This window comes from Acomys russatus, chromosome 25, assembly GCF_903995435.1.
Source record: "Acomys russatus chromosome 25, mAcoRus1.1, whole genome shotgun sequence".
NCBI classification, from domain to species: Eukaryota; Metazoa; Chordata; class Mammalia; order Rodentia; family Muridae; genus Acomys; species Acomys russatus.
The window spans coordinates 9327647-9354439 of NC_067161.1; the positions used below are offsets into that span (position 1 = coordinate 9327647).

Sequence of the window (26793 nt, forward strand, 5' to 3'; positions counted from 1 at the left end):
AAAGCCCAGCCACATTATGTCACCATACCTGAGCCAGCTCCTTAACACGCTTCTCCAGGGGTGTTGGCAGGCCTTCAGGGAAGGAAGAGGGCTGCCTGAATTCCTGATCCAATCCCACCCCAAGGGAATCGCTTCCGTCATCCATATCTCGGAAAGGGCTTCCTTCTGGAGACTCACTGAGCAGCTGCTCCAAGTCCAAGTCCGTCAGGGAGTCCATGGCAGTGGCAGCTTGGAGCAAGTCATTGTCAGAAGTGGAGCCAAAGAGTGAGAGCAAGGGGTCAGAAGTGCCCTCCAGTTCCCTCAGGCCCTGAGCTTCCACTGATGTCACAGTTACAGGCTTATGCTCCTCCTCCCTCTTTTTCTGAGCCTCTTTCTCCTTCTGAAACTTCTTGAGCATCTCTCTAACACTTAAAGACCCAGAGTACTTCTTCTTCTTTTTCTCCTTACTGGCATTGAGGGCTGTGAAGCTGCAAGCAAGAGGGAAACTGGTTACTCAGGTTGTAGGACTCTCCATGAGAAACTCAGCAGGCTTCATCCCTGCACCCAGGGAAGGGTTTCCATGAAAGCCTTTGTTCTGTCAGTCCACTCTCATATCATGCCTCCATCCTCTTGGCATAAAGAACTTGCTCTTGCTGGACCAAAGCTTGAGGGTGAACACAGATTAGCAACACAGTGTCATAGGATGCTAAATATCCAATGGTTCTTTTAAGAATCATTGCCAGGCTGAAATAAAAGTTTGCAAAAAATGGGAGGGCAAAAAAAGTATTTCAAGGAAGAAAGCATGAGAAGCAGAGAACAGCAGCAACTTGAAGGCAACTGGGCTGACTGAGTATGGAGGAATCACGACCATAGAAGACAAGAGTAACAGAGACAAAAGAACTGGGGCAGAGAGGAGTGCCAAAAGGACAGGGAGCATCAGCAATCACATGGTGACAGAAATACCTGCCGACACTGACAGGGGAGCACAGGCACACAGGATACCTGACACACAGAGATGAGAGTGGCTGACTTGCCCAGAACAGCCTGTGGGAGGAGAGGGGAGAGGAAAGTCAGACCCTATAGCCTTTCCTGAAGCTGGGGAGGAGGGTGGGAAGTGAGCTCCCAGGTTATCATGCCCTCAGGTGCCTTCACAGGCCAGATTTTTTTCCTAGCAAAAAGCTGCTGCCTCTCACCCGGCTTTGGAAAACTTGGACTTTTTCGATTTCTTCTCCTTGTCGTAAGTGTCATCTTTTTTCTTCTTCTTTATCTTTTCACCACCTTCCTTCAACTTCCGCTTCTGAGAATTAAAGACAAGGCACAATCACACAACACCCTGAGTCACAGAGCAAGCACACTGGGCAGCACTGGCCTTGCTCTGTGCTAGGTGCATCTTCAGACTCAATCATTTCCTACACACACACACACACACACCTCTCTCTCTCGAAGCAGTCCCTGGGTCACTAACCCACCCACAGCATCCCAACAACAGTGTTTGATGTCAACATCCAAGTAGAGACCATGGTGGCTGTTCTGACGGCAGATTTGGAATGGGCTTTAAATGGACTCATTTTAAATACTGGGCAGTGGTAGGCAGGCCCTAAAATATGCTCAACCTAAGGCTGACCAGTTTTCAGTGGGTGACAGCCCTAGAACTAAAGCCCTCTCCAAGTCCACCGTAGAGAAGCCGGCAAGAGTGGGTCCATATCCCTATGGCTCTCCCAACCCTGTGACTTATCTAGAAACATGACCCTGATCCTACTGTAGCATCTTGAGACAGGGATGAAATGACTAAGACCTGACCAGGACCCATTCCCATGTTCACATCATGTACCTGTCCAACAGTCTCCAGAGCTACTCTGAGACTGCATATTTTAGAGTAGCCTACTGATCTCACAGTCACATCAAAAATTATTTCTGAAATCTAAAAGGAAGAATATTCTAACCTTTGGAGATTTTTTCTTCTTTTCTTTAATGAAGTCATCTTCAGATTCTGAAGCTTGTCTAAACTGCAAGGTTCCCGAGTTAATGTAAAATCCTCCATACTTTGTGGTCAAAGAAGCAGGAACAAGTTCATCATACTAAAGGGGAAAAAAATATCATCAGCTCTCACTTCTGGTTGTATATTCCAAGATACAAAGCAGATCTTAAGAGATGCAACTAGGAAGCCAGGCGTGGTGGTGCACACCTTTAATCCCAGCACTTGGGAGGCAGAGGCAGGTGGATCTCTGTGAGTTCGAGGCCAGCCTGGTCTACAGAGTGAGTCCAGGACAGCCAAGGCTACACAGAGAAACCCTGTCTTGGGGGAAAAAAAGAGAGAGAGAGAGATGCTACTAAAATTTTCTGTCACTCTTCAGACACCATGCTAAAACATCCTGTCCTCAATCACTAACCCTGGATTCCAGAGGTCACTTTCTCTTAAGCTCAGCGCTGCTTGTGCTAAGAGAACACACTGAGATGCCACAACCCCACGCCCCACTGCCAGCATCACACAGTACCATGTGACTAACTGCTCACCGCTTCAGAGTTATCAATGAAAGAGTCCGACTCATCGTAGCCATACCCCATGTCAATCAAGTCCTGTATTCGGTCTTTCCTGCGTTTCTTCCCACCCTGAAATTTAAAAGTTAGGTATCACATGTTTTTTGATAAGTACAATGAATTAAATGTTTCCTTGAGTTTCATTACCCAGTGATTAAAAGTTGTAAGGCACTGAAAACACATATTACTCCCTCCCCCCGCCAATCCCCTCCCCTAAAGACTTCTGAAAATAGGGCAGATTTATATCTGCAAAAATGGCATAAGACAGAAGAATAAAATAAACGGATTCTTCTGCTCTGTAACAAAACACATCTTCTATGGCCTTATTTATTTGCCCACTTAACTCACACATTGCTCCTACCACATAAGAGTTCTGTAGCTTAACATATGTGTTTAATAGCTGTATTCTATTTCCAATCACTTCTGACTATCCACTAAATGAACATGCAAATGCCTGGAGACCACTCTCACTAATGCCCAACACAGAAATCTTACATATTTTTCTTCAAATTTCCGTGCAAGGGCCTCCACCTTATGCCTTTCTTTTTCTTCATCATTGAAAGGATCCAAAACATCTTTTTTCTGGAAAGAGATCATTCCACAAAAAATGAAACACATACACACACAAAAAAAACCTTAGTCCTGGCTAAAGAACCTTCAATGACTACTCAACACTTATTAACTATATAATAAAAACTATTATTCAGAAATACCAAGATGCTACTATCGCACCATGTTTTGTTGTTTAAAAAACAGAATTCAGCAAGTGTATCAGTTCATTGCAATCCTAGCTACTAGAAAAGCTGAGGCATAAGGATCTCAATTTTAAAGCCAGCCCTGACTACAGAGTAAGGTCAAGGCTAGCCTAGACAATGCTAATATTAAAAAAAAGAGAGAGAAAAGGATTGATCAAGATCTTAGGCTGAAAAAAAAAAAAAAAAAAAAGATCTTAGGCTGAACCCCAGATCCATAGATTGAAGGAAAGAGAGAAAAGGGGGAAATGTAATTCAAGAAAACCTGATCAAATGTTTACAATGACCTAACCCTGGGGTTTCAAATAGAACAAAGGGCCTTTACTAGAGACGTTCAATGTCTAGAGAACTGTGCTCAATACAGTTAATTCTTTTTGTAACACTTATTTCAGGCACTTGAAAACATTTTAAGAAGGGTGCATAGGCTTCAAGAAACTTCTAAAATAGTCAAGGTTCAAAAAGGTTAAAATGAAGTCAGAGAGATAGCTCAGGGCTTAAGAACACCAATTGCTATTTAAAGGACTCTGATTCAATTCCCAGCATGCACATGGCAGCTCATAGCCATGTCTATCTCCAGTCTCAGGAAATCTGAGACCTTCTTCTGGTCTCTGATAGCACTATATGCATGTGGTGCCTAGACACATATGCAGGCAAAACACCAATAAACATTAAATAAATAAGCAAACAAAGAAATTTTTCTTTATCTTTTTGTTTTTCGAGACAAGGTCTCTGTGTTAGCCTTGGCTGTCCTAGAATCACTTTGTAGACCAGGCTGGCCTCGAACTCACAGCAATCCGCCTGCCTCTGCCTCCTGAGTGCAAGAAAGAAAATTTAAAAGGTTAAAAACTATGCTCTCACCAGGTGGTGGTGGTGCACGCCTTTAATCCCAGAACTCCAGAGGCAGAGGCAGAGGCAGGCAGATCTCTGCAAATTTGAGGCCACCCTGGTCTACAGAGTGAGTTTAGGACAGCCAGGGATACACAGAGAAAACCAGTCTTGATAAGCAAACAGTGCTTTCTTTGGCAACATATATATTAAAATTGGAATAATACAGAGATTAGCATGGCCCCTGTTCCAAGAATGACATACAAATTCATGAGGCATTCCATATTTAAAGAAAAAAAAGCTAAAAATCCACTAAATGCAGTACAAGTTATTGACAGCCATTCTAGCTTTAGAAAAGTGGTGTGAGGAATTTGAGAACTTAGCCCACTGGTAGAGTGCTTGCCCAGTAAGCGCAGAAATTGAGGAAAAGGAAACAGGAACCAAACCCACAAAATAATATGATGATAATAATAACTAAAACCAAAGATTTAAGGGAACTCAAAAGGTAGTCTGAATAGTACTCCTCAGGTCAAACACTGATCGAAGGAGTCCCTCCCTCAGAAACATACCTTAGGATCCACTGTCAAGTGCCTTTTGTCTGCCAACCTCAATAATCATTCCAAATATTTTCATGTAGTCTTCTAAAGTTTAATTTATTCCAGAAGCTTACTCATACATTTTCTTTTTGTTTGTTTGTTTGTTTTTCGACACAGGGTTTCTCTGTGTAGCCTTGGCTGTCCTGGACTCACTTTGTAGACCAGGCTGGCCTCGAACTCATAGCAATCCACCTGCCTCTGCCTCCGGAGTGCTGGGATTAAAGGCGTGTGCCACCATGCCCAGCTAGATCTTCCTATTGTGATAGCATATGTTTTGTTTCATTATTAAGTAGGAACCTGGGTATTAACAGAGATTATACTAAGTATGTGAAGACTTCAGAGTACATATAAAATACTGAAAAATAGATGTTTGCTTCAAAATAAATGTCTCTAGGCCAGGAATGGAGGTACATGCCTATAATCTCAGCAGTTGGAAAACAGAAACAATGTTCTTCCAGAGGGTCAGGGTCAATTCCTGTCACCCACATGGAAACTCACAACTGTCTGCAACTCGTTGTGTGCTTCTACTTTCCCGGCTTCTACTTTCTAGTCTACTAAAACCCACCCACTCAAAAAGATGTTACATGATTTATAATGTATATACATACTGGAATACTGTGATGCATACAAAATACAATCATTTATGATAATAAATGTGTGGTTTTATATATACATATGTACATATATGTATATGTACACACATATATAGACACACATACATACATACATACATACATGCCTCTGTGGGCATGCCTGGTGCCCACAGAGGTCAAAAGAAGACATCAGATCCCCTGGAACTAGAGTTACAAATGATTGTGAGCCACCACGTGGGTGCTGGAAATGGAATGCTGGTCCTGTAGAAGAACAGCAGTGCTTTTAACTACTGAGCCAACTTTCCAAAAGCTACATGGGCTGTTTTTAAAAAACATATACTGTTTATTTGTATCTTCTAATATTTCTACAATGATAACATACAACTCAAATGGATAAACTTTTAGAAATTCCATTTTTGGACAGGCAGTGGCAGCACACACCTTTAATCTCAGGACTCAAGGAGGCAGAGTTAGGCAGATCTTGTGAGTTCAAGACTAGCCCGGTTCAAAGAGTGAGTTCTAGGACAGCCAGGGCAGTTACAAAAAGAAACCTTGTCACAAAAAACAAAACAAAACAAAAAATTCCATTTTTGAGCACTCCTCAATTCAACATGAACTCCTCAAAGTGAAGCCAAACATCTTTCAATTACTATTTTTGAACCAAAGATTCAGCTCTGTTCAAACATAGCATCCTAGCCGTTACTGAGTTCAGCCAAAGACCTCTGGGGCTTAAACCTCAACATATTTTAACCTCTGTCTCCTGTGCACCTAGGATTTTCTTGATATGTCTCTACGACTGTAAATTCTCATGAGACAGGGACAGTTTTCCCCACTTTTAGATGGTCTTCACTGTGCAGCAGCACTTCACGTTGTAAAGAATATGTACCCAATGTGTATCCTGGGAGTTGGAGTGGGTGCCTAGGACCTCATGCGTTACTACACTCTTAACACTACAAGACAGATCCACTCAGGACTTGTAAAATGACTCAGGAGTTATAAAATTCAAGCGTACGATTGGTTCCCTTGAAACTTGACCCAAATTTCTGTGTACATTCCATGCATTCTTCTGCAACATTGAAAGGAATATGGAAGTTCTCTACCCCAACTGCCAAAAATAAAACGAGGTAAGTCAGAGCACTGAAGTTCTAATTTCAATTTTCTACCTATTTGGTTTGAGCCCATAAATAAATATTTAACATGATGACCCTTGGTATAGATGCATTGATTTCATTCTGCCAGTAAGATTATTAATCAAGACAGCAAACAGTCTGAGTTGGGGAGATGGCGCAGCAGCTAAAGAGTATTTGCAGAGGATCTGGAGTTCTCTTCCCAGCACCCACATAGCAGCTCACAACCCTCAGTAAATCCAGTGCCAGAGGAGCTGACTCCCTCTTTTAGTTTTTACAGGTTAACACATGTGGTACAGACACATGGAACTGGACAGATGGCTCAGTAGTTGGGAGTCCTGACCGCTTTTGCAGAGGACCAGAATTCACTTCCTAGCAGCCACATGATGGTTCACCATCATCTATCTGTAACTAGATACTCTCTATTTAGCTCATACTAATGATCACATAGAATCACGATTCTAAATACATACAGTCATCTTGGAAGAGGGACCTCAACAGAGAAAATGTGACCATCAGATTGGCCAGGAAGCAAGTCTGTGGGAATATTTTCTTGACTAATAATTGATGTAGGAACAGTCTGCCCTAAATGGTGACACCCCTCAACAGGTTGCCCTGGGTTATATAAGGCAGCGACTAAGCAAGTCAAAAGGAGCAAGCCAATAAGCAATACTCTTTCAAGCTCTTGCTTCTGTTACTGCCTTAACTTCCCTTCATGATGGACTATAGGCTGTCAGCTGAAATAACCCTTTGATCCCCCCAAGTTGCTTTTGATCTCTATGCTTATTATAGCAATAGAAAGCAAACAAAGAAAGACACTGTCTCAAAAATCTATTAAAAACACACACACTTTTTAAAAGTGTTAATGAGTGGTAAACATCGTAGCAGTTGAAGATGGCTACTAGTCCACAGGTGTTACTTATACCATGCTCTCTATTTCTTTGTATATTTGAAAGTATACATGTTTGAAAGTTCCATACTAAAAAAGTAAAACAAATGTGCCAAGAAAAGAAATACATCAAGGTTAGTGGTAAGAGGTCAGCATGGACAACACTTGCTACCAAGCCTGATACCAAGTTCCATTCCCAAGTCCTACATGATGGAAGAAGAGCTCTGACTCCCACAAGCTATTCTCTCTCACATATATATGTCCTTTCTCCATAGTAAATAAATACATGTTAATAATAAATAAATAAATAAATAAATAAATAAGGGCCTAGAGAGATGGCTCAGCAGTTAAGAGCACTGTCTACTCTTCCAGGGGTCCTGAGTTCAATTCCCAGCAACCACACGGGGGCTCGTAACCATCTATAATGAGATCTAGTTCCTTCTTCTAGGAGGCACACATGCAGGCAGAACATTGTATACATAATAAATCTTTAAAAAAAAAAATTTAAGGACTCTGTTGCCTGCTTTCTGATCACTTCCCCCCTGGCAGGACTGCCTCGCCAAGCCACCGGGGAAAAGGAAGTGTTCAGTCCTGATGCAACTTGATGAGCTAGGGTGGGTGGGCAGGGCTCCCATTTTCTGAGGAACAGGGAAGGGGGCCAGAGGAAGGAGGGTGGGACTAGAAGGAGAGAAGGGAGACGGCATGACCAGGATGTAAAGTGAATACAAAAATTAATAAAAATATTTTAAAAGATAGAAAAGAAAAAAACAGATCAGTTAAAAATCACTTAAGAAACCAAACTGATTTTCAAACAGCTTGAAGCTAACAAAGCCAATTCTGGCAAAAGCAAGCAAGTAAGTAAGTAAGTAAGTAAATAAGCAGAAGATTTCTACACATCTAGAAACAGAAACTACTCAAGACAATCCTATTCAGAAATGATGAGCAGTATGGGTATTCTTGTCTGTCCTTCCACCAGAGTGGGCAAAGGGAAGCACATAACACTGCAACCATCAAAAGAATGGTCTCACATGTGTCATGTAAGTGTTAGCATAAAAAAGGTGTTGCTTTTTTTACTTATATAGTTAGCCATAATTCAAACTAGCCTTGGATATGCCATATATTTTTCTCGAGCATAAGTCAGGAGGATTCTTAAAAGAATTTTCTTCCTTCCCGCCCAGTGAAATGATCTTGGGGCAGCCAGGCCTCTCCATCCCTACTTCCCTGACATAAGGGCCATGTAAACACACTGGTATCTTCATGTTAGGTCTGCAGAGCAACAGGAATGTACCTTGTCTCCTGGATGAAGGCCTTTCACCTTCCCTCGGATGCTCTTCACCAGCTCTGGGTAGAAGAACTCTGGGCAGCGTTTGTGATCTGGTTCAAAGAGAGTGAGTGTAATCCGAACGGCTGCTGCAGCCGGATCACAGTCTTGATGCTGTTCTGTTCCTCCAACCTCCTCTTTCCTGGATTTCTTCAAAAATGCAGGATTCAAAGAACCTGGGAGAGAGGTGAACTGGACCCTGTGGGGCTCCGACATGGCTACCAACAAGTCTCAGCAGGTGTCACTGCATGGTTTCTGTTAACATTGAAAAAAAGAGCCAGGTCAAACCAAAATAACAAAGACAAGACATTTTAAAAATAACAAAAATGGGCTTTTTCTTATCAATTATAGAGATTTAAAAAATGTTTTTTCATTGTCAAAAAGAATCCACTGACTCAGTCTTTAATAGGTAGAGTTTTCTCTTTTAACTCTATCCATGTTGAACTTACTATGCTCTATAGTGTGAGAACAGGCTCTAACTAGGTTTTTCCCCAGTACTAATTACAAAGCAGACCTCATATACTTATTGTCCCGTGTCTAAAAGCTGTGAACTCTTATAATACCTTTAGTATCTTGAATTAAAAGTTCATTTCTATTATCCTTTTAAAAATAATAATTGCAAAAAATAATAATTGGGTTTTAGCCTACTTCAGATCAATTTTAGAATAATTGTAAGTCCCCTCAAAATGGAAATGTACTTTGTAAAATGAATCATTAATATGAATTAATTCAGGATGGTTTGCCTATCTTCACATATATGTACATATACTAGCACCCATATATATTCAATTACATATAGTCCATCTACATATATTGAATGGATATTCAATATCCATTCATTTCATTATTGTCATTTAAAAAAAAGTGATGCAAGACCACATAGGGAAGTAAAAAAAAATATACAAATGAGTTTTTAAAAAAAATCATTCTAGGGCTGGAGAGATGACTCAGAGGTTAAGAGCACTGGCTGTTCTTCCAAAGGTCCTGAGTTCAATTCCCAGCAACCACATGGGGGCTCCTAACCATCTGTAATGACATATGGTGCCCTCTTATGGCCTACTGGCTCACATGCAGGCTGAACACTGTATACATAATAAATAAATAAATAAATCTTTTTTTTTTTTTAAATCATTCTAGCTGGGCAGTGGTGGCTCACACCTTTAATCCAGCACTTGGGAGACAGAGGCAGGTGGATCTCTGTGAGACCAGCCTGGTCTAAAGAGTTCCAGGACAGCCAGGGCTACACAGTGAAAATCCATCTTGAAAAACCAATTAAAAAAAAAAAAAAAAAGCAGCAAAGACATAAGCAGTAAAATAGATGCCCTGTGCAAAATTTACCAATATACACTAGGATATCCTGAAAAGTACCCTAAATGAAACTTTAAGGGACTATAGACATAGCTGGAAATTCACCTGGCTGTGAAAATAAACCTGAAAATGGAAAGTTAAAAGTCTCATAGGTTCTCTGATGAAAGAGGAAGTACAATCTTACTGTAAGAAATGGATCAATAGGTTACTCAATTGGATGAAGGAAGTGGCAACCAGATCCAAATATCTTTCTGCCTAGCTAAAATTTTTAAATGTAGCCTCATCTCAGTCCAAATTTTTAGAGGACACATAGCCAATAACAATACTCCTGTCAGCTACAAAAATCTATGCAAGCCTTAGCCAACAAAGAGACAAAGTAAATAAATCAACCTATTAACTCTTAAAAGTCAGATCTTGGTGAAGTTTTTTGATCATCACAACATACTGTTTTGTTCTTGGGCTAGGCCATTTGAAACATTTAAGACAATCAGACATGTTAAAGGACATGTTTAACTTACACACTTAACTCCGAATGCTTAAGAAAATGTAAGTTTTAAAATCCATAAAAGGATAAAATTGTATTTATACAATTAAATTTGTGAGTTGTTTATGATCTTGGAAAGAGCTTACTATAAGGTTTACAAGTTTACCTAATTAAAGCTATGAAGTAGCTGGGAGTTGGTGGCCCACACAGCACTCAGGAGGCAGAGGCAGTCAGATCTTCATGAGTTCCATGACAGCCATGGCTATACAGAGAAACAACTCTGTCTCAGAAAAACAAACAAAAGAAATATGAAGTACCTGAGAGAATTAAGAAAAAACTAAACGCAGTTTAAAACCCTTAAAAGAATTTAATTAACTTAGTCTAAGAGTTGTTTAAGAAAAATTAATCTGTTTAATCTGGTGCTATCTCAAACATTTCTGCAAGTTTAAGTAATTTTTTCTTTTTCAGTTTCAAGAGACAAGGTTTCTCTGTGTAGCCCTGACTGTCCTGGACTCATTTTCTAGACCAGGCTGGCCTTGAACTCAGAGATCTTCCTGCCTCCTCTTCCTGAGTGCTGGGATCATAGATGTGAGCTACCACGCCTAGCAAGTTTTATTTTTGCACGTATTCATGAATGTGGTGTGTGTGTGTGCTGGTTCTTTCATCATGTGGGTTCCAGAGATTGAACATAGGTCTTCAGGATTGTAAGTGTACACCCTTACCTGTTAAGCCACCTTGCAGACCCTCAAGTAATTTTTTTGTCATATAAATTTTTAAATAAAACAATAACGAAATTTTACAAGTCTCAAAAATAGCTAAGAATGGGCTGGGGAGGTAGCTCAGTAAAGTGCCTTCCTAGCACACTGTGGGTTCAGTCCACACCCTGAATCAAAATGGGAATGGTAATCCACATCTGTGATACCAGCACTATGGAGTCAGAGGCAGGAGGATCAGAAGGTTAAAATCACTCTTGGCTACATAAAGAGTTGGAGGTCAGCTTGGAGTACATGAGACTCTGTCTCCAAATAAATCGATAAAAAGGGAAATCACCATAGAATACATTTTAAATATTCTGAATGAGTTGAATATTAATATACCATACAGGCAAAATTGCTTCTTTTAAAAAATCAGGTTATGGGCGAGGCGGTGATGGCACCTATCTTGAATTCCAGCACTCGGGAGGCAGAGGCAGGCAGATCTCTCAGTTTGAGGACAGCCAGAGCTACAAGGAGAAACCCTCCCTTTTTTTTTTTTTTTTTTTTTTTTTTGGTTTTTTTCGAGACAGGGTTTCTCTGTGTAGCCTTGGCCATCCTGGACTCACTTTGTATAGACCAGGCTGGCCTCGAACTCACAGCGATCCGCCGGTCTCCCGAGTGCTGGGATTAAAGGCGTGGGCCACCACACCCAGCCCAGAACTAAAACAACAAAAAAACAGATTATGCAAAAGCCACTGGATTCCTATCTCCAGGTATTCCCACGGACTATTTATGTTTTTGTTATCATAAATACATTCTTTTTAACCATTTCACTTTTTGAACTATCAATAAAACAGAAAAACGTGTATGCTGATTTTATCATTAATTTCTTTCCCTATTTAATGGCTTTTCTTTTTATTATCTACAGAAATGACAATTTTTCTTTTACATTTATTTTTGTTTCCTGTCTTATTTCATTAGCTAGAATTTCCAAGACAGTACACAATGTATCCTTTGTTTTATTCCTGACTTTAATGTGATTACTTCTAAATCTAGTTGTAAAGACCCACATTTAAAGAAAGCCGTTACAACAGTCTTTAACTCCTCAAAAACTCTAATTCCTAAATTAAGAACATGTGTTGAATTTTATTACGTAATTTTATGAAATCTTAAATACACTTTAAATGGTCAGCTTGTGTTTAAAATAACACACAGCGTAAATGACAGTACTTGCAACTAATCTGTGGTACTTCTGGGAAACTTGTTTCCAAAGAAAAAACATTGCTGGGGTCAACCCGAGGTAAGCAATCCAGTTTCTCCACCCCACCGCCCCCAGAACAATTTACAACCAAAGCCTCCACGGAGGACACTGCCTTGGGGAAAGGGGCATGAACCCATCACCTTCCGAGCGCGCAGGCGTTGACTTCCGAAAGTACAGCTTTAAGTTAAGTCCACCCTTGACTGCTTATCCGTCTGTTCTAGGAGTGAGAATATCTTGCTGTGCAAAGTCAAGCTTCAACGGGGGGGTCTGAGTTAGTTAGGGCAGCCGCCCAGCCCCCGGGCAGGTTACAGTCCCCACTACGCTGTCATCTGTCTTCCAGCTGTCACAACTTCTTGCAAAGTGTCACACTAACTTACGAAGGCTAACGCTGGAAGCTGGATCGGACCGCGGCACACACCGTTGTCCCCAGAGCCGACGCGGGCCGCAGACGTCCCCCCGTAGCGGTCCTCATGCCGGCCCGGGACCCCAGGGCTGCGGCGCGGCGCGGCTCAGCGGCCCGCTCCGGAGGAGCGCTGCACGCGGGCGCGCGGAGAGCCGGCACCGCGGCCCATGGCCGGGTCCCCAGCCCCGCGGGAAGGGAGCCTCTCCACAAACCGCCGCTTTCTCTCAGCAGCCAGCGGGGGGAGCCGAGATGTGCCAAGTCCACGTCCAAGAAAACAAGTCGGGCGACGCCGAGGACGCTTGGCGGGGGACGCCGCTCCGGAAGCCGACCGTCGAGCTAGCTGGGCGCTCCTCGGCAGGCTGGAGCTCCCGCGCCGAGCGCGGGGTCGCGGGCAGACGGGGCCTTTTCAGTGCCGGGCTTGGACCGAGACTGGCTTCCAGGCCGCGCCGGGGGTCAGGCAGGGTAGCACCGGGGCTCCGAGACGCATCCGCCCGGCACCTCAGGCTCAGGGACGGCCCGGGGCCCGCGTCCGGCTAACGGCCGTAACGGAAGCGGCGAGAAAGACTGGAGATGAGTTCAGAGCCCCGGAAGCGGGCGGGTTGCTCAGTCGGCTCCCTTTCGCGCTAGTCCGGCCGCGCCGCCTCCGCCGCGGCTGCTCTGGACCGCGGACGCTTCGTTGTCACGAGCCGGAGGCAGGAGGAGGGGGCCAGGAGCCTGTAGTCCCCGGGCTTCGACGCTCCGAGAGCGCGGCGCTCGAGTCACGTGTCCCCGAGCCGTCCAGTGAACGGCTGCGCCTCGGTGACGTCAGCGCATCCGCTCGGCGGATGACAGCGAGCCCCCGTCACGTGGTCAGGCCCACTCCAATGGGCGGTTCCGCGGCGACCTGAAGTTCCCGGCTGCCCGTGCGGCGGCGGTGGTTGGGTGGTAAGATGGCGGCTGTGAGTCTGCGGCTCGGCGACTTGGTGTGGTGAGTCCCGTCGACCCGGGCTGAGCGAAAGACGGCGCGGAGCTGCTTCTCCTCGTCGCAGGGTTGGCAGCTGGCCCCAGGAGTTGTTTTATTATGCGCTCCTGGCGGCGAAGAGTCGGGGAGAGGCGATGTCGCCGCGCTGCGAACGACGCTTGGGCGGAAGGGGCTGTCCGGTCCTCGGGGAACCGAGGCCGAGGGGGGCCGCGGCGGTGCTCGCACTGAACCCCGAGGCCATCCCAGGGGAGGGTTAAGGCTCTGGAACCCGGGCGCCGGCTGCCACCGCAGAGAGCTTTGGAGTGGCGCGGAGTCCCGGGGATCTCTCTGGGGCTCCTCTCAAAGCAGGAGAGGCTGCTCGCAGCAGAGACAGCTGTCCAAACCGATGGGACAGACGTGCGCTCGAGGCTCGGCTCCAGGTGGCGAAATCCGACTGCCCGGCGCTGCCCCAATGAAGAAACCGAGGGAAGGGGGGAAACTTCTCCTTTGCAAAATGATGGCTAGGCGGTGACCGGTGCCTCGCGTTCTGTTCCTTGTGTCCCCGACAACAGCCAGAACCTGGACTGACCATTGTCTCCTTTTTGGAACTGCGTAGTTTTCCCGACCTAGGGGAAGGTTTCCATGATCATTTGTCAAAGGGAGATTGATCTTGGGGTAAATTAATCCAGCCTTAGGGAAAGTCTGTGTTTATAGAGAGAACTGTTATCAACCCTGTCGCTGCGAGGCCCCAGACCAGTGACTTAATGGTTTTGTTATTCTATAGTCCTTCTCAATGGAGGAGTGCACAGACCGCAAGCACATACATCTGTACAGTTCTGTATTCACGTGTGAGGGTCCCGAACCCATCTGTGGAAGGCCCATGAAGAACTCTGGCTTGCCTGCTTTTGTTGTGGCCCTTGAGAGTGCTTGTTGAGTGAGCTGAAGGAGATGGTCTGGCTTTTCCAGGGCAAGTTCTGACTCTCTGTATTCTTTTCTCTAGGGGGAAGCTGGGCCGGTATCCTCCCTGGCCGGGAAAGGTGAGTGTTTTGCTACTATTAAGGAAGACAGCTGAAGTTGGAAGTTAAAAGATGTGGCGTACTCTTCCAAGTTGCCCTCCTTCTCTAACGCTGACTCAAAGTGGGCTCATTCGGATAGAACTCAGTATTTCACCTCCAGTTATCAGTCAGTTTTGAAAGTTATATAATAAACCAGAGTATCTAACACGCAGCAATCACTTCTTTCTGCAGTCAGAGATGATTTGTGGAGGTTGTTGTTGTTGTTGTTGTATCTTGGAAATCAATTCTAATCAGAATGTAGCATTGTGCTTAAGTCTAAGGAAGAAGAAACAGATTCTCTAGGAAGAGGGAAGTCTAAATGTAGGTTAGTGAAAAGCCAAAGTATTTTTGTTCCAACTAAGTTTAAATCTTCTTCCCCTGTTACCATATGTGCTGTTCCAGTGCCTCTCTGCAGAAGTTGGCATTCCACATTTTTTTCAAGAGGTGATCCATCATAGCTCTCCAAATGTTCTGGTTTTTCACTCTTGCTAAGAATCCAGGAAATGTCTAAAGACGCTCTGCAATATGGTGTTTCCTATGCCTCAGTGGTCCTTTATTTCCACTGTTTCCTATCCTAACTCTTGCTATACCAAAAGCATTTTGAAGAATGTCTTTTGTTTCTAAAGTGATCAGATCATATGGGGGCGGGGGATGACATTGCTGTTAGTTTTAGCTGCTTGTGGTACCAGGAGCCGTTGCAATAAAAACTGTGTCTACCAAACAGTACACTTGTTAGCTATGGAGAATTTAAAGAATATTTGCACATTTCTTCACAACACAATAGAAAACTGCCAGATATGGGAGAAATATAAAGCCTTGCTTCCTTTTTGGACATTGACATTTTTTAAGTCTTTGGGTTTTTTCCAGCCTAGTTAGAGCTCTGACAAATTACTTTCCTAGTAGACTGCTGTGTTCTCATCGTAACTTTCCCCCCTTTTATTCTTCAGATTGTTAATCCACCCAAGGACTTGAAGAAACCACGTGGAAAGAAATGCTTCTTTGTGAAGTTTTTTGGTACAGAAGATCAGTGAGTAGTTCCCTAAGAGTTCATGTTGCCTTTAGGTGTTCCCCTGGGTCTGAGCTGCTCTGTGACTGGTCTAAGGCTCCTTAGTTCAGGCTTACTGCTTTGTGTGATGTTGGCTCTTTTTTTAACAATTAGACTTTATTATACAATCTAACAATCCTATACAAGAAGGAAAAAGGGTTAAAGGGAAACAAGAGTAAACCTTCCGGTATCTGTTCTACGGGACGGATCCCCAGGTGTCTCTGGCCTGTACGCTGGTCTCTCCCCAAATCTATGTGTGATCCTGTTCTAAAAGATGCAGCCTTCTCTTCTCTCCTCCGTCTGTGTCTCTCTTGGCGTGCAATGGCCGGTCTGGGTCAGGATCCCTGCCCCCATGGATGTTCGATTAGAAACACAATAATCCAGCCAGAGTCCCCCATCTGCTTCCTGAATTTCAGACCCAGGATGGCTCCATCCAGTCTATCACAATGTATTTGTGGTGTTTCCAAGGGGCAAAGCCCGCCAAGAGTGCTTTCACCCGGGAACAAAGTTTACAATCCTTCTCCCAGTGAAAAGTGATACCTCGTTCTTGCTTTACGCCTAAATAAAAGGAGGTATTCTTAGTTGGCAAAAATTATTCTGAGGCTAATGGTAATGCCCTTCAGGTAAGAACCAGGGTTCATACTTTCTGCATATTATAGGCTCACTGAAGTTTTTCATGTCTTCACTTTATCAACAGTTCCTGGTATGCCCTACCCCCCCCCTTGTCAATTTTTTAAAAGGTTTTGCGGCCTTGGGGATGGAACAAAGAACCTTGTCCATGCTAGACTCCTGGGCTACATGGCCAGCTGATTTTGTTTTAATGACCGTGTAGTTGGTCTGTTTCTAAGGAACACTGAAAGCTAAGATATTATTTGATAAAAGTACTTATTTAACCCTGTTCTCGTTTATAAAACTAACTTAACTGTAATTACAAAGCTTTATTTCCCAGTGTGTACTGAACTGGAAGAATGGAGAATCATTAATAGTCTGACTTTACAGAAAGCAGTTTTAAAAGTTAAACAGAGAAGAATGTGTAGTGACTTGAATTTACAATGATTTGTTTCTCCTCAATACCGATTGCTTGATTCTGGCTAGGTAACTTGGTTTCTTTAAGCAGTTGTTTTTTGGTTTTGTTTTGCTTTGGGTTTTTGTTTGTTTGTTTGTTTGTTTTGTTGTTTGTTTGTTTTTTGAGACAGGGTCTCTCTGTGTAGCCTTGGCTGTCCTGGAGTCGCTTTGTAGACCAGGCTGGCCTCTAACTCCCAGCGATCCACCTGCCTCTGCATCCCAAGTGCTAGGATTACAGGCGTGCGCCACCACACCTGGCTTGTTTTTTGTATTTATTACTGTTTAAAGAATAGTGTTACTTTGTGGTTTTTTTTTAATGATTTTCCTTTTAAATCTGACACTGATGACCAAAATATTAATTCTATAAAAGCAACATGTAATATTCTGTATGAAAGTCACTTACAAATTGTTTCACACATTCTGGACTTTATGTGTCAGAGTGCTCTTCCGAGTTTCAGTTTACATAGTATGTTGACCTTCCCAGTACAGATATGCCCTGCCCCCATTTTCTTTTCATAAGCCAGCTTAGCAGCTTCATGGTGGCAGTGTTTCAAGGAAGACTGCTGTGAGTTGTGAGAGCAGAGCCTGTGAATAGGGAGTGCTGTCCAGTGCCATGGATTGAGACTGGACTAAAGCTCAGTGGTGGCGCCCTTGTCTAGCATGTGCAAAGCCTTGGGTTCAGTCCCCATTACCACACCTGCCCCACTTACCTCAGGAAGGAAGGAAGGTGTTATTGCCGTAGACTACTTAAAGAAGACTCCTGATAAGAAAAGCAGGTGTAGGATCTGGAGAGATGGCTCAGCGGTTAAGAGTGCTGACTGTTCTTCCAGAGGTCCTGAGCTCAGTTCCCAGCAACCACGTGGTGGCTTGCAACCATCTATAATGGAATCTGATTCCCTTTTCTGGTGTGCATGAAAACAGAGCACTCATATACGTAAAATAAGTATGTATGTGTGTGTATATATAAAAATATACACACACATACATACATACATTATTTTTTTTAATTCTATTTTAAAGAAAGGTGTTGGTTATTTTGTGTGCGTCCACGGTGCTACACACTGAAGGAATTCCTGCAATGGTGAATATTGTAGTCCCCACCTTCTGGAGGCTCAGTAAGGCAATGGGATGAATAGTTTAGCTGGGATTGTGTGTAGAACGAATAGTTCCTGGGCAACTAGGAAACTATGTTGGAAGAGAGCAAGGTCGGTGGAGAGCAGCAAGGCCTAGGAAAGCTGATGGAAATCCAGTTCCAAAGCATAATTAGATTTGGATGGTGGGGATAATAGGTCGTTAGACTAGGTGTCATGGGTAAGAAGAGGCTCCTTGCCTGGCGCAGCTAGGGAGTAACAGGCAGTGATATTGGCCACGCTCTAAGGGTAGCTAAAAGAAGAACTGACATGGCGGAAAGTATGGGAACTCATTCAGATTTGGGATCTGAAAGCCATTAGTTGATTTTTTTTTTTTTTTTTTTTTTAATGCTAAAATCCTAGAAGGGTAAAGTGGTTTCCCTATGTACACAAAATACTAGAAATAAGACCCAGGAAATTAGAGTTGCGTAAACTGAGCACCCAGTGATAAAGGGCTGAACACATAATTACTGCTGCTGGTAGTGATCTTGTGACTTCTACACAGTAAGCTCTCAAGTAGGTCCACAGCAAGTGGATGCAAGGCAGCTAGTAGCTATAAATGACCATAAGTCTCAGCTCCTTGGGAGTTTTACATGAAAAAAATTTAGAAAGGCTCAGGGTGAAGCCCTGGATTCAATGCCCAGTACTTCCCAAAAGACCCATGTGGGACTCAAATGTTTGGGAAGTTTGTTTATTTTTTGGTGGGCAGTGAACAAGATATAAGGATTTGCAGTGCTGCTATTCCTGAGGACTGCTTCTTCGGTGCTCAGTGTTAAGGCTGGTTCATTTAGGGTCAGTGTACAATCTTTGGAGGTGAGCTCTCCAGATCAGCTGGTGGCAGCAGAGTACTTGGGGAAATAGCTTTATATGTGTTGTCTGCCTAACATGTATCAGATGACTGGTTCTACCTGCTCTCTTATCTAAGCGAGCCATTTTACCTTTCTAAGCCTTCATCTTCTTATGGGAATGCTTTGTGAGGAAAAGCAGCATCACTTTTAACATGACCTTTGTACTTGAAATACCGATGTGTAGTTTAGTTATGTTTCCCTCAAGACCAGATAGAGACAGTCAAGATCCAGAGAAGGGACATGTCAGACAGCAGAGGGGGGCTCATTAGTGTGTGAAACCAAAGCCTGAAAAGCGCATGATCAGGAGTTAGGAGCCAGCTAGTGGCCTTGAAGAGGTCTACAAGGTGCACCTCAAATAGACTGTTGTATAACTTCAAGAACGGCACAATGACTCCTATGTGAAGTAGCCACTTTGGAGGTGATATAGACAAATGATAATTGAATCTCTTTTAGAGATAAGAACCAGCTTCTAAAAGGCAAATATGTCTGTAGCTGTGGTGGAACCTTTACAACTGCCCTTAGAGATGAGGGTAAATGTGAGATGGCCCATCCTGTGTTGAAGGCTCCATTGATGACTGGACCCTGGCCCAGCGGATGGGGCCCAACCCACAGTATTCTTATATTCTTCAGAAACATAACATTGAGTTAGATATACTCAGTTTAAAATTTGACACCTGAGCCGAGCAGTAGTAGTGCATGTCTTTAATCCCAGCTCTTGGCAGCGGCAGGCAGATCTCAGTGAGTTTGAGGATGGCCTGGTCTACAGAGCAAGTTCTAGGATAGCCAAGGCTACGCAGCGAAGCCCTGTCTCAGAAAAAAAATTTTTTGTCACATGAATTAATGGAAAAAATACATATAGTTATTTTTATATTAGCAAGGACCTTTATTACAGAGTGCAAATGAGTAACAGTTTAGTATATGATGGTCCTGGAGAGATGGCTCAGCGGTTAGAAACATTTATCCACTTGCTCTTGCAGAGGGCCTGGATTTGGTTCTCAGCACCCAATCAAGTGACCCTCTGGTTTCCAAGGGTGCCTGTATGCACATGGTACATATTAATTCACATGGCGCACACATATGCACATAAATGGAAAAAATTTTAAGAGTGTGTGTAAATAAAATGGTCTTAAAGTTTTAGACATCTGGATTTTCCTTTCCTTTCTTACCAAACATCTAACGAATTATGTTGGTATCCCACAGTCAGGAACCGAAGGCCAAACCCTGCTTCATCAGGAGTCTGTGTTGAGGACAGGACATAAGAGATGGATTCAGCTCTCCAGACACAATTGTCTGTAACTCCAGTTCTACCTAATCCCAGGCCCTCTTCTAGTCTTCATGAACACTAGGCATGCATGTGCAAAGAATAAAATGGAAGTAAATTAAAATAAATAAATCTTTTTGAATGATGGTAATAAGTCAAGGATAAGCTGAAGAACTTCTGTGGCAAACTGGGCAGCTTGTGACTAGAGACCTTAGTCTCTGTGGCAGTCTTTATGACCAGCTCTTACCCTCTGCTTTCATGAAGTGCAGAGGGTCAGTGCTCTGACTCTCTTCACATGAGGACCAGTATTCTGGATATTTGGCTGGCACAACCTGTCCCTGTGCCAGGGCTACATGGTAGCTGTCCTGAACAGGATGGATTAGACTCATTTTCCCAGTAACAGGAACAGCTCATGTCCCAATAGTGACCATCTTCATGGCTAATGACAGTGCACAGTGAGCAGGAGGGTCCTGTACTAGAGTTATAGAAACTGGCCCACAGAGGAGTGGTAACCATTGCTTGATGTGGGCAACATAGCTAGAAAACCTCAACTAAACACTTAGAATGTTGCCAAGTGTCCTACTTGGTTTTCAATTGCTGTGATAAACCCCATAACCAAGCCATTTCGGGGGAAGGGTTCTTTCAATCTTATGCATCCAAGGTATAGTCCGTCTTTGAGGGAAGTCAAGCAAGAACCATAGAGGAATCCTGCTTGCTAGCTTGTGCTTATGGCCAGCCAGTTTTCTTAGTTCAAGACCAGCTTCCCAGTGGTGGTACTGCTCACAGCTGAGTCCTCCCATATCAACAGTCACAATCAAGACATTTCTCCATGGACATGGCTACAAGCCAATTTGATCTGGCTTCTCCCTCACTTGAGACTCCCTCTTCTCAGGAGGAGGAGGAGCTAATGCTTGGTTGTATTAAGTTGACAAAAACACCAAGTTCTACAATCAAAGTTTTCTCAATCTATCTTTTTAAAAATTATTTATTTAATGTTTATTGGTGTTTGCCTGCATGTATGTCTGTGTGAAGGTGTCGGATCTTGGAGTTACAGACAGTTGTGAACTGCCATGTGGGTGCTGGGAATTGAACCAGCTCCTCTGGGAGAGCAGCCCACTGAGCCATCTCTCCTTACTTGCAAATAGTCTGCTGTTTCTTTTGTTATTATTGGTGGTGGTAGTATTTTGTTTTGTTGCTCTTGTGGTTTTGAAACAGGAGCTCTTTCAGTCCACAATGGCTCAGAGCTCCTGATCATCCCTCCCCCAGCCCCCTAGTGCTGGTTTATAGGAGTGTGCAGCCACACTTGGCTTTGTTGATGTCTAAAATGTAAACTTTGCTTGAAATGAACTGAAACATGTCCATATTGCCTTTGTGTGAGTGTGTGTGTGTGTGTGTGTGTGTGTGTGTGTGTGTGTGTGTGTGTGTGTATGTGTGTCTGTTTCCTGGTACCTTCATTTCTGAATAGCTTAAAATTGGACCTGTCCTCTTCAGCCTCTTTCAGTGATTTTTTTTTTTTTTTTTTTTTTTTTTTTTTTTTAAGACAAGTATAGAAATTGCTTTCTAAGTACTACTCACACATCCCGATGGAGAAGGGAACCCACAGTCTGACATGGGCTTTCTGCCCTGTGTCATTGTATGTCATCCCCATCCGGTCCTGTTGCTGTGTGCCTCCATTTCAGCCCAGGTCCTTGTAGCTAAGCAGAGGCCAAACAAGACACGTGGGTGTGAGGTTGTCATATGGTTTTTTGCTTAAAGAGAAAGCAGCTCTAAATTTCAGAAATTTTTATTTAAGTGGAGTAATCTGAGACTAGCTTCATGGCAGGTCTGTCTTCCATTTGAGAGTTTGTAGAAAATATGACAAGATACTGAGGAACATGCTGTGGGCCACGTCAGATACACTCATAGCAGCAGCCGGCCGTTTCCCACTCTTAAGCTCTGGGGCAGCACCTGCTGAGCAGGTGGAATGGTTGGCATTAAGGCCTTTAGTATTGGTTTTTGGACTCTTGATAGAGATCTTAGGGTTTGTTTGTTTGTTTTATTTAGGTTTGTTTGTTTTTTAAAGAATCTGAAAAGTGATTCCATTTTTTTTCCCTTCAGTCATTCAGATAGACTAATCTCTAGTTTTGGAGGCCAGGAGTTAGTGTTTCAGGACAGGGCTTCTCTGTGTAGCTTTGACTGTCCTTGAACTCACAGAAATCCACCTGCTTCTACCTCCTAAGTGCTGGGATTAAAGGTGTGTGCTACCTGCCTGGCTGACTAGTTTCTTTTTGTTGGTTTTTTTAGTTTGGTTTGTTTTTTTGTCTTTTGTTTTGTTTTGCTTTGTCTTTTTTTGTTTGTTTGGTTGGTTTGTTTTTTGTTTGTTTGTTGGTTGGTTAGTTTTAGTTTTGGGGCAAGTTTTTTGTTTTTGTTTTTCTTTTGTTTTTTGAAACAAGCTCTCACTATGTAGCCCTGGCTGGCCTAGAACTCAGAGATCTGCCAGCAACTGCTTCTCAATTGGTGGAAGTAAAGGTATGTTCCAACGCACCCAGCACAGGTAGACTCGTTTCTTGGCCTGTGCCACCCCAGAAATACTGTGCAGAATCAAGAAATTTATATTCCTTTTGTGTAGGTAATAGCACATAGTAGCCTCACAGGTTGCCAGTTAGCTTGTTTTCCAGCATTTTCTACCACACTGTGTAACTAACTCCCCTGTACATAAAAGCAAAGCTTCATACTTTAGAAACAGACTGGATGAGCTTGACTTTTTTGAATTCCCAATCCACGATAAAGTGCTAAACGGGTACAGCTTCCTCAAGGTCCTAGGAAAAGGTTGTGAGGCAAGTTATAGGTTACAGCTTTTCACAGGTAAAGAAACAAAACAGCTGTGTAAGGCTGAGTCTTCAACTTATTACTAGAGCCTGTGACTAGCGTGTACAGACCCTGGCACTACCACCACCCAAAACAGGAGGAGGATAGTCTTTAAAAAGGCATTATAAGGGGCTGGGGAGGTGGCTCAGGGGTTAAGAGCACTGTCTGCGCTTCCAGAGGTCCTGAGTTCAATTCCCAGCAACCACGTGGTGGCTCACAGCCATCTAAAGTGAGGTTTGCTGCCCTCTTCTGGCGTGCAGGGGAACAGGCAGGTAAAAATACTATATGTAATAAACAATACATCTTTTTTTTTTTTTTTTTTTTAAGGCATTATAAGAGCTAGGGATAACTCAGCAGAGTTGGCTCAACATGCACAATGCTCTGGATTTTATTCCCGTCACTACATTAGTCAGGTGTGGTGATACACACATATAATCCTAGCATTTGGGAGGTGAAAATAAAAGGATCAAAGGCTGAAGGTCATCCTTGGTTACATACAGAGTTTGAAGCCAACCTGGGCTACCTGAGACTCATGCTTCCACATATTAAAATTAGTATAGCATCACACACCTTTAATCCCAGGACTTAGAATGCAGAGGCAGGCAGATCTCTGAATTCAAGGCCATCGTGATCTATTGACCAAGTTCCAGAAAAGCCAGACCTATGTAGAGAGACTGTCCTTTAAAAAAAAGAGAGAGAGTTTTAATTAAATTAAGGCCAGCTGTGGTAGTTTGCGCACCTTTAATTGCAGCATTTGAGAGGCAGAGACAGCAGATCTCTATGTATTTGAAGCTAGCCTGGTCTACATAGTGAATTGCAGACCAAGCTAGACCTTCCCACCCACCCATTTATTTACTTACTTTTTTTATTCTTTTCAAGACAGGGTTTCTCTGTGCTTCCTGGACCCCCTTTGTAGATTAGGCCTGTCTCTGCCTCCCGAATGCTGGGGTTACAGGTGTGCACCACTGTACCTAGCTCTACAATTTCTCTTTTAAAAATGCTACCCACCCAGGAGATGGTCAGTGAGTGTTGCATGTGCTGGCTGCTCTTCCAGAGGACCTGGTTTGATTCCCAGAACCCATATGGCAGCTCAAAACCTTATGTAACTCCAGTTCTAGGGGAATCTGACACCACCTTCTGGCGTCCAAGAGTAGTACCAGAAGCACAGAGGGTATACTGACGTATCTGTAGACAAAACATCCATACCTGTGAACTAAAATAAGACAAAATAGTTATTCAGCTGAGCAATTTATAGCACCTTTTCACCCACTGGCTCACAGACCTTCTAGTCCCTAAAAATGGCTGGAAGGCATCATTTGCCCATAACTAGAGAGCACCAGTTTCATGCCAGCAGGAGTGGCTCTGCCTCCAGGGTTAGAGCTGTTCCTAGGGTCCAGCTAAAAGGCACCAAGTCATTAAGCAGACAGGGCTTTGTGCTTGATGACCACAGAACACAGTTTGCTCTGGTAGCTGAAGTGATTCAAGTGTGGTTTGCTTTCTAGAGCCTATCCTTCTGGGCTCTGGTGAGCTGGCATATTGACTGTATTTCTGGTGAGGCAGGATGCCTCTAGCACTGGGTTAATTTCCTGAGTAGATTAACATTTCTTGCTTTTATCCCCTCAAAGTCATATTTGTATTGTGAATTCATTTGAGGAAAATTTCATTACAGTTTCTCAATGTCCTATCTGGAAGGTGAGTGGGATTTTGTATGTGTGCTTCCTTCTTGGAGAAATCTGTTTAAAGTACTTTGACCGCCCCCCCCCCCCCAAAAAAAATTGGGCCTGATTTATTGGCATTCCCTCCACAGAAGTCCTCACCTTTGCTTTTTCCCTCAGTCAGAGGTTGGTAGGAGGCGACAGGCATGGCAGTGACAGAAGAGAGTGGATAGGATTATTGCCCGTGGAGCACCTATCCTAGTTTTGAAGGATAGACAGTGTGGGTCTTGAAAACCATGATGCTTTAGGCTTCGTCCCTGACACCAGTGTGGTCTCAGAGCTGAGCCACCAGTTAGTACTGCAGCTCTAAACTGCCTTTACCTCTGTCCTTAGAATGCTGTAAATAGAGAGAGAATCAGTGGTTGGGGTGCCTAGGGACATACTGGCCAATATTGGGGGATCAATACCGTATTCCATGTTTCCTCCCTGTGGATTGGCTTCATGGCTCTCTTCTCAGGCTGCAGACTCTAGTTGAGCTGGCCACTGGGAAACATCCCACTCTACTGCTATGCTTAGCCCTGTGCGCCAGAGACCAGTGTCTGTCTCTGTGTGGTGTTTGTCTTAGCCATATATATCCTGTCTACCCTGGTGTGCTATCTCCAAGTTGTAGGTTGAGGTTCCAGCGCTGACAGATTTGTTCTTCACCCATCTTCCCAACTGCTCCTTCAACACTCAGTGTGAAAGCTAGATGTGGGTAAGAACACTGTGGCCATTATGAGTGAAGAGTCTCTGGCTTCTCTAAGGAAAGAAACTTCACAGTTACTGATGTAACCCAATTTCTATGTCCTTAGCCTGGCCCACTTTTCTGAAGGTTATTACAGGTGAGAACATATGTAAGTAGTGGACACCCTGCCAAGCCTGTAATATGTTCTCATCTACCCTTGGATTCTAGAACATCCTTTTGGAAAGCACAGAAAGCCCACTGTAGCAGATTTGCTCAGGATCCATGGCAGGCCAGATATTCGAGAACTAGCAATTGACTGCTTTTTATTTTTTTAACTTTAGTGTGTTATACATTAACAGTTAAAATTTAACAATTAGAGGAGTGTGTTTCTCCTTTCAAGAAGAAAGCCATTTAAAGCCTCCCTTTTGAGACTGCTACCCTCCTTCCTAACCGTGTGTGTATGGTTTAGTAGCCGTGGTTATAATAACTTAAGAACAAATAAGAGCAGCAAACTAGATACTGCATTTGGGGTAGAGTGCGCAGGTGGCAGGTAGGTCAATCCCTAGCACAACATAAGCAGGAGGGGTGGTGCACACTTGTGATCCCAGCATTTGTGAGGTGGAGGCAAAAGAATCAGGAGGTGAAGGTCATCCTCAGCCACATAGTAAGAGCTTGAGCCAGTTTAATATGTACTGAGTCCTTGCCAGGTATGGTGACACACATGCCATCCCATTACTCAGGAGACAGAAGCAACCAACCTGGCTGTTCTGCATACTGAGACCCTGTCTATGGGGCTTTGTTGTTGCTGTTTGGGTTTTGTTTTGTTTTAAGGCAGCTGTTGTGGCACATGCCTTTAATCTCAGTACTTGGGAGGCAGAGGCAGGTGGATCTCTGTGAGTTTGAGGCCAGCCTGGTCTATGGAGTAAGTTTCAGAACAGCCAAGGCTGCACAGAGAAACCCTGTCTTGAAAAAAAAAAATACATTTCCTTAGTATGAGTATATTCTGACTCAGGGCTGATGGACAATTTTTGTAAATCTGGTTCAAATATTTGACTAAGTCAGATGTAGTTCACACCTGTAATTCTAGCACCTGAGGCAAAGATGGGGGGCGGGTGCCAGGTCTACATAGTGAGTTATAGGTCAGAGGGAGGTACTATTAAAAGCTTGTCTCAAAAAAACAAAAGCAGTTGACCAGCAGTCATTATCTCCTGGTGTGAAAGTGTTGCCATGGTTTACAGTGCTTGCAGATATCCTGGGCCTCCGTGCTACACACTGGGAACAGCACACTATCTACAGGCTTCGCCTGCACTGAGCAAGTGGCAGGTGTGTGTGGCTGAGTATGGAAATCTGGTGAGTGAGAGTGAAGACACAGTATCTGACATGGTGGTTTCACTTGAGAAAAGTTCTGACCTGTTGTACCTCTGTCTGTTTCAAGAAAATGTACTTCTGTAT

The 26793-nt window shown here is 43.6% G+C and overlaps 2 protein-coding genes and 1 non-coding gene across 9 annotated transcripts in view; 2 read left to right on the top strand and 1 right to left on the bottom strand.

Annotated features, from left to right (window-relative positions):
• The window catches only part of Ubn1 (ubinuclein 1), a 28569-nt gene extending 18957 nt beyond the window's left edge, over window positions 1–9612 (bottom strand). Inside the window, exons 1-6 of one of the 2 annotated variants that reach the window (XM_051167197.1) lie at window positions 8588–9612; window positions 3013–3099; window positions 2494–2589; window positions 1923–2057; window positions 1173–1276; window positions 29–467 (exon numbers count right to left, since the gene is read on the bottom strand). In XM_051167197.1, the coding sequence (XP_051023154.1) occupies window positions 29–467; window positions 1173–1276; window positions 1923–2057; window positions 2494–2589; window positions 3013–3099; window positions 8588–8836 (1110 nt within the window). In that variant the 5' untranslated portion in view covers window positions 8837–9612. The remainder of the gene's footprint in view (window positions 1–28; window positions 468–1172; window positions 1277–1922; window positions 2058–2493; window positions 2590–3012; window positions 3100–8587) is intronic. The other variant, XM_051167196.1, reaches the window with a different exon arrangement.
• Window positions 4280–4384, top strand: LOC127208903 (U6 spliceosomal RNA). The gene has a single exon (XR_007833161.1). It is a non-coding gene; the product is annotated as a U6 spliceosomal RNA (small nuclear RNA).
• A 3999-nt stretch (window positions 9613–13611) lies between the features above and the next one.
• The window catches only part of Glyr1 (glyoxylate reductase 1 homolog), a 40314-nt gene continuing 27132 nt past the window's right edge, over window positions 13612–26793 (top strand). For all 6 annotated transcript variants that reach the window (XM_051168239.1, XM_051168240.1, XM_051168241.1 and 3 more), the window contains exons 1-3: window positions 13612–13738; window positions 14712–14748; window positions 15714–15793. In XM_051168239.1, the coding sequence (XP_051024196.1) occupies window positions 13701–13738; window positions 14712–14748; window positions 15714–15793 (155 nt within the window). In that variant the 5' untranslated portion in view covers window positions 13612–13700. The remainder of the gene's footprint in view (window positions 13739–14711; window positions 14749–15713; window positions 15794–26793) is intronic.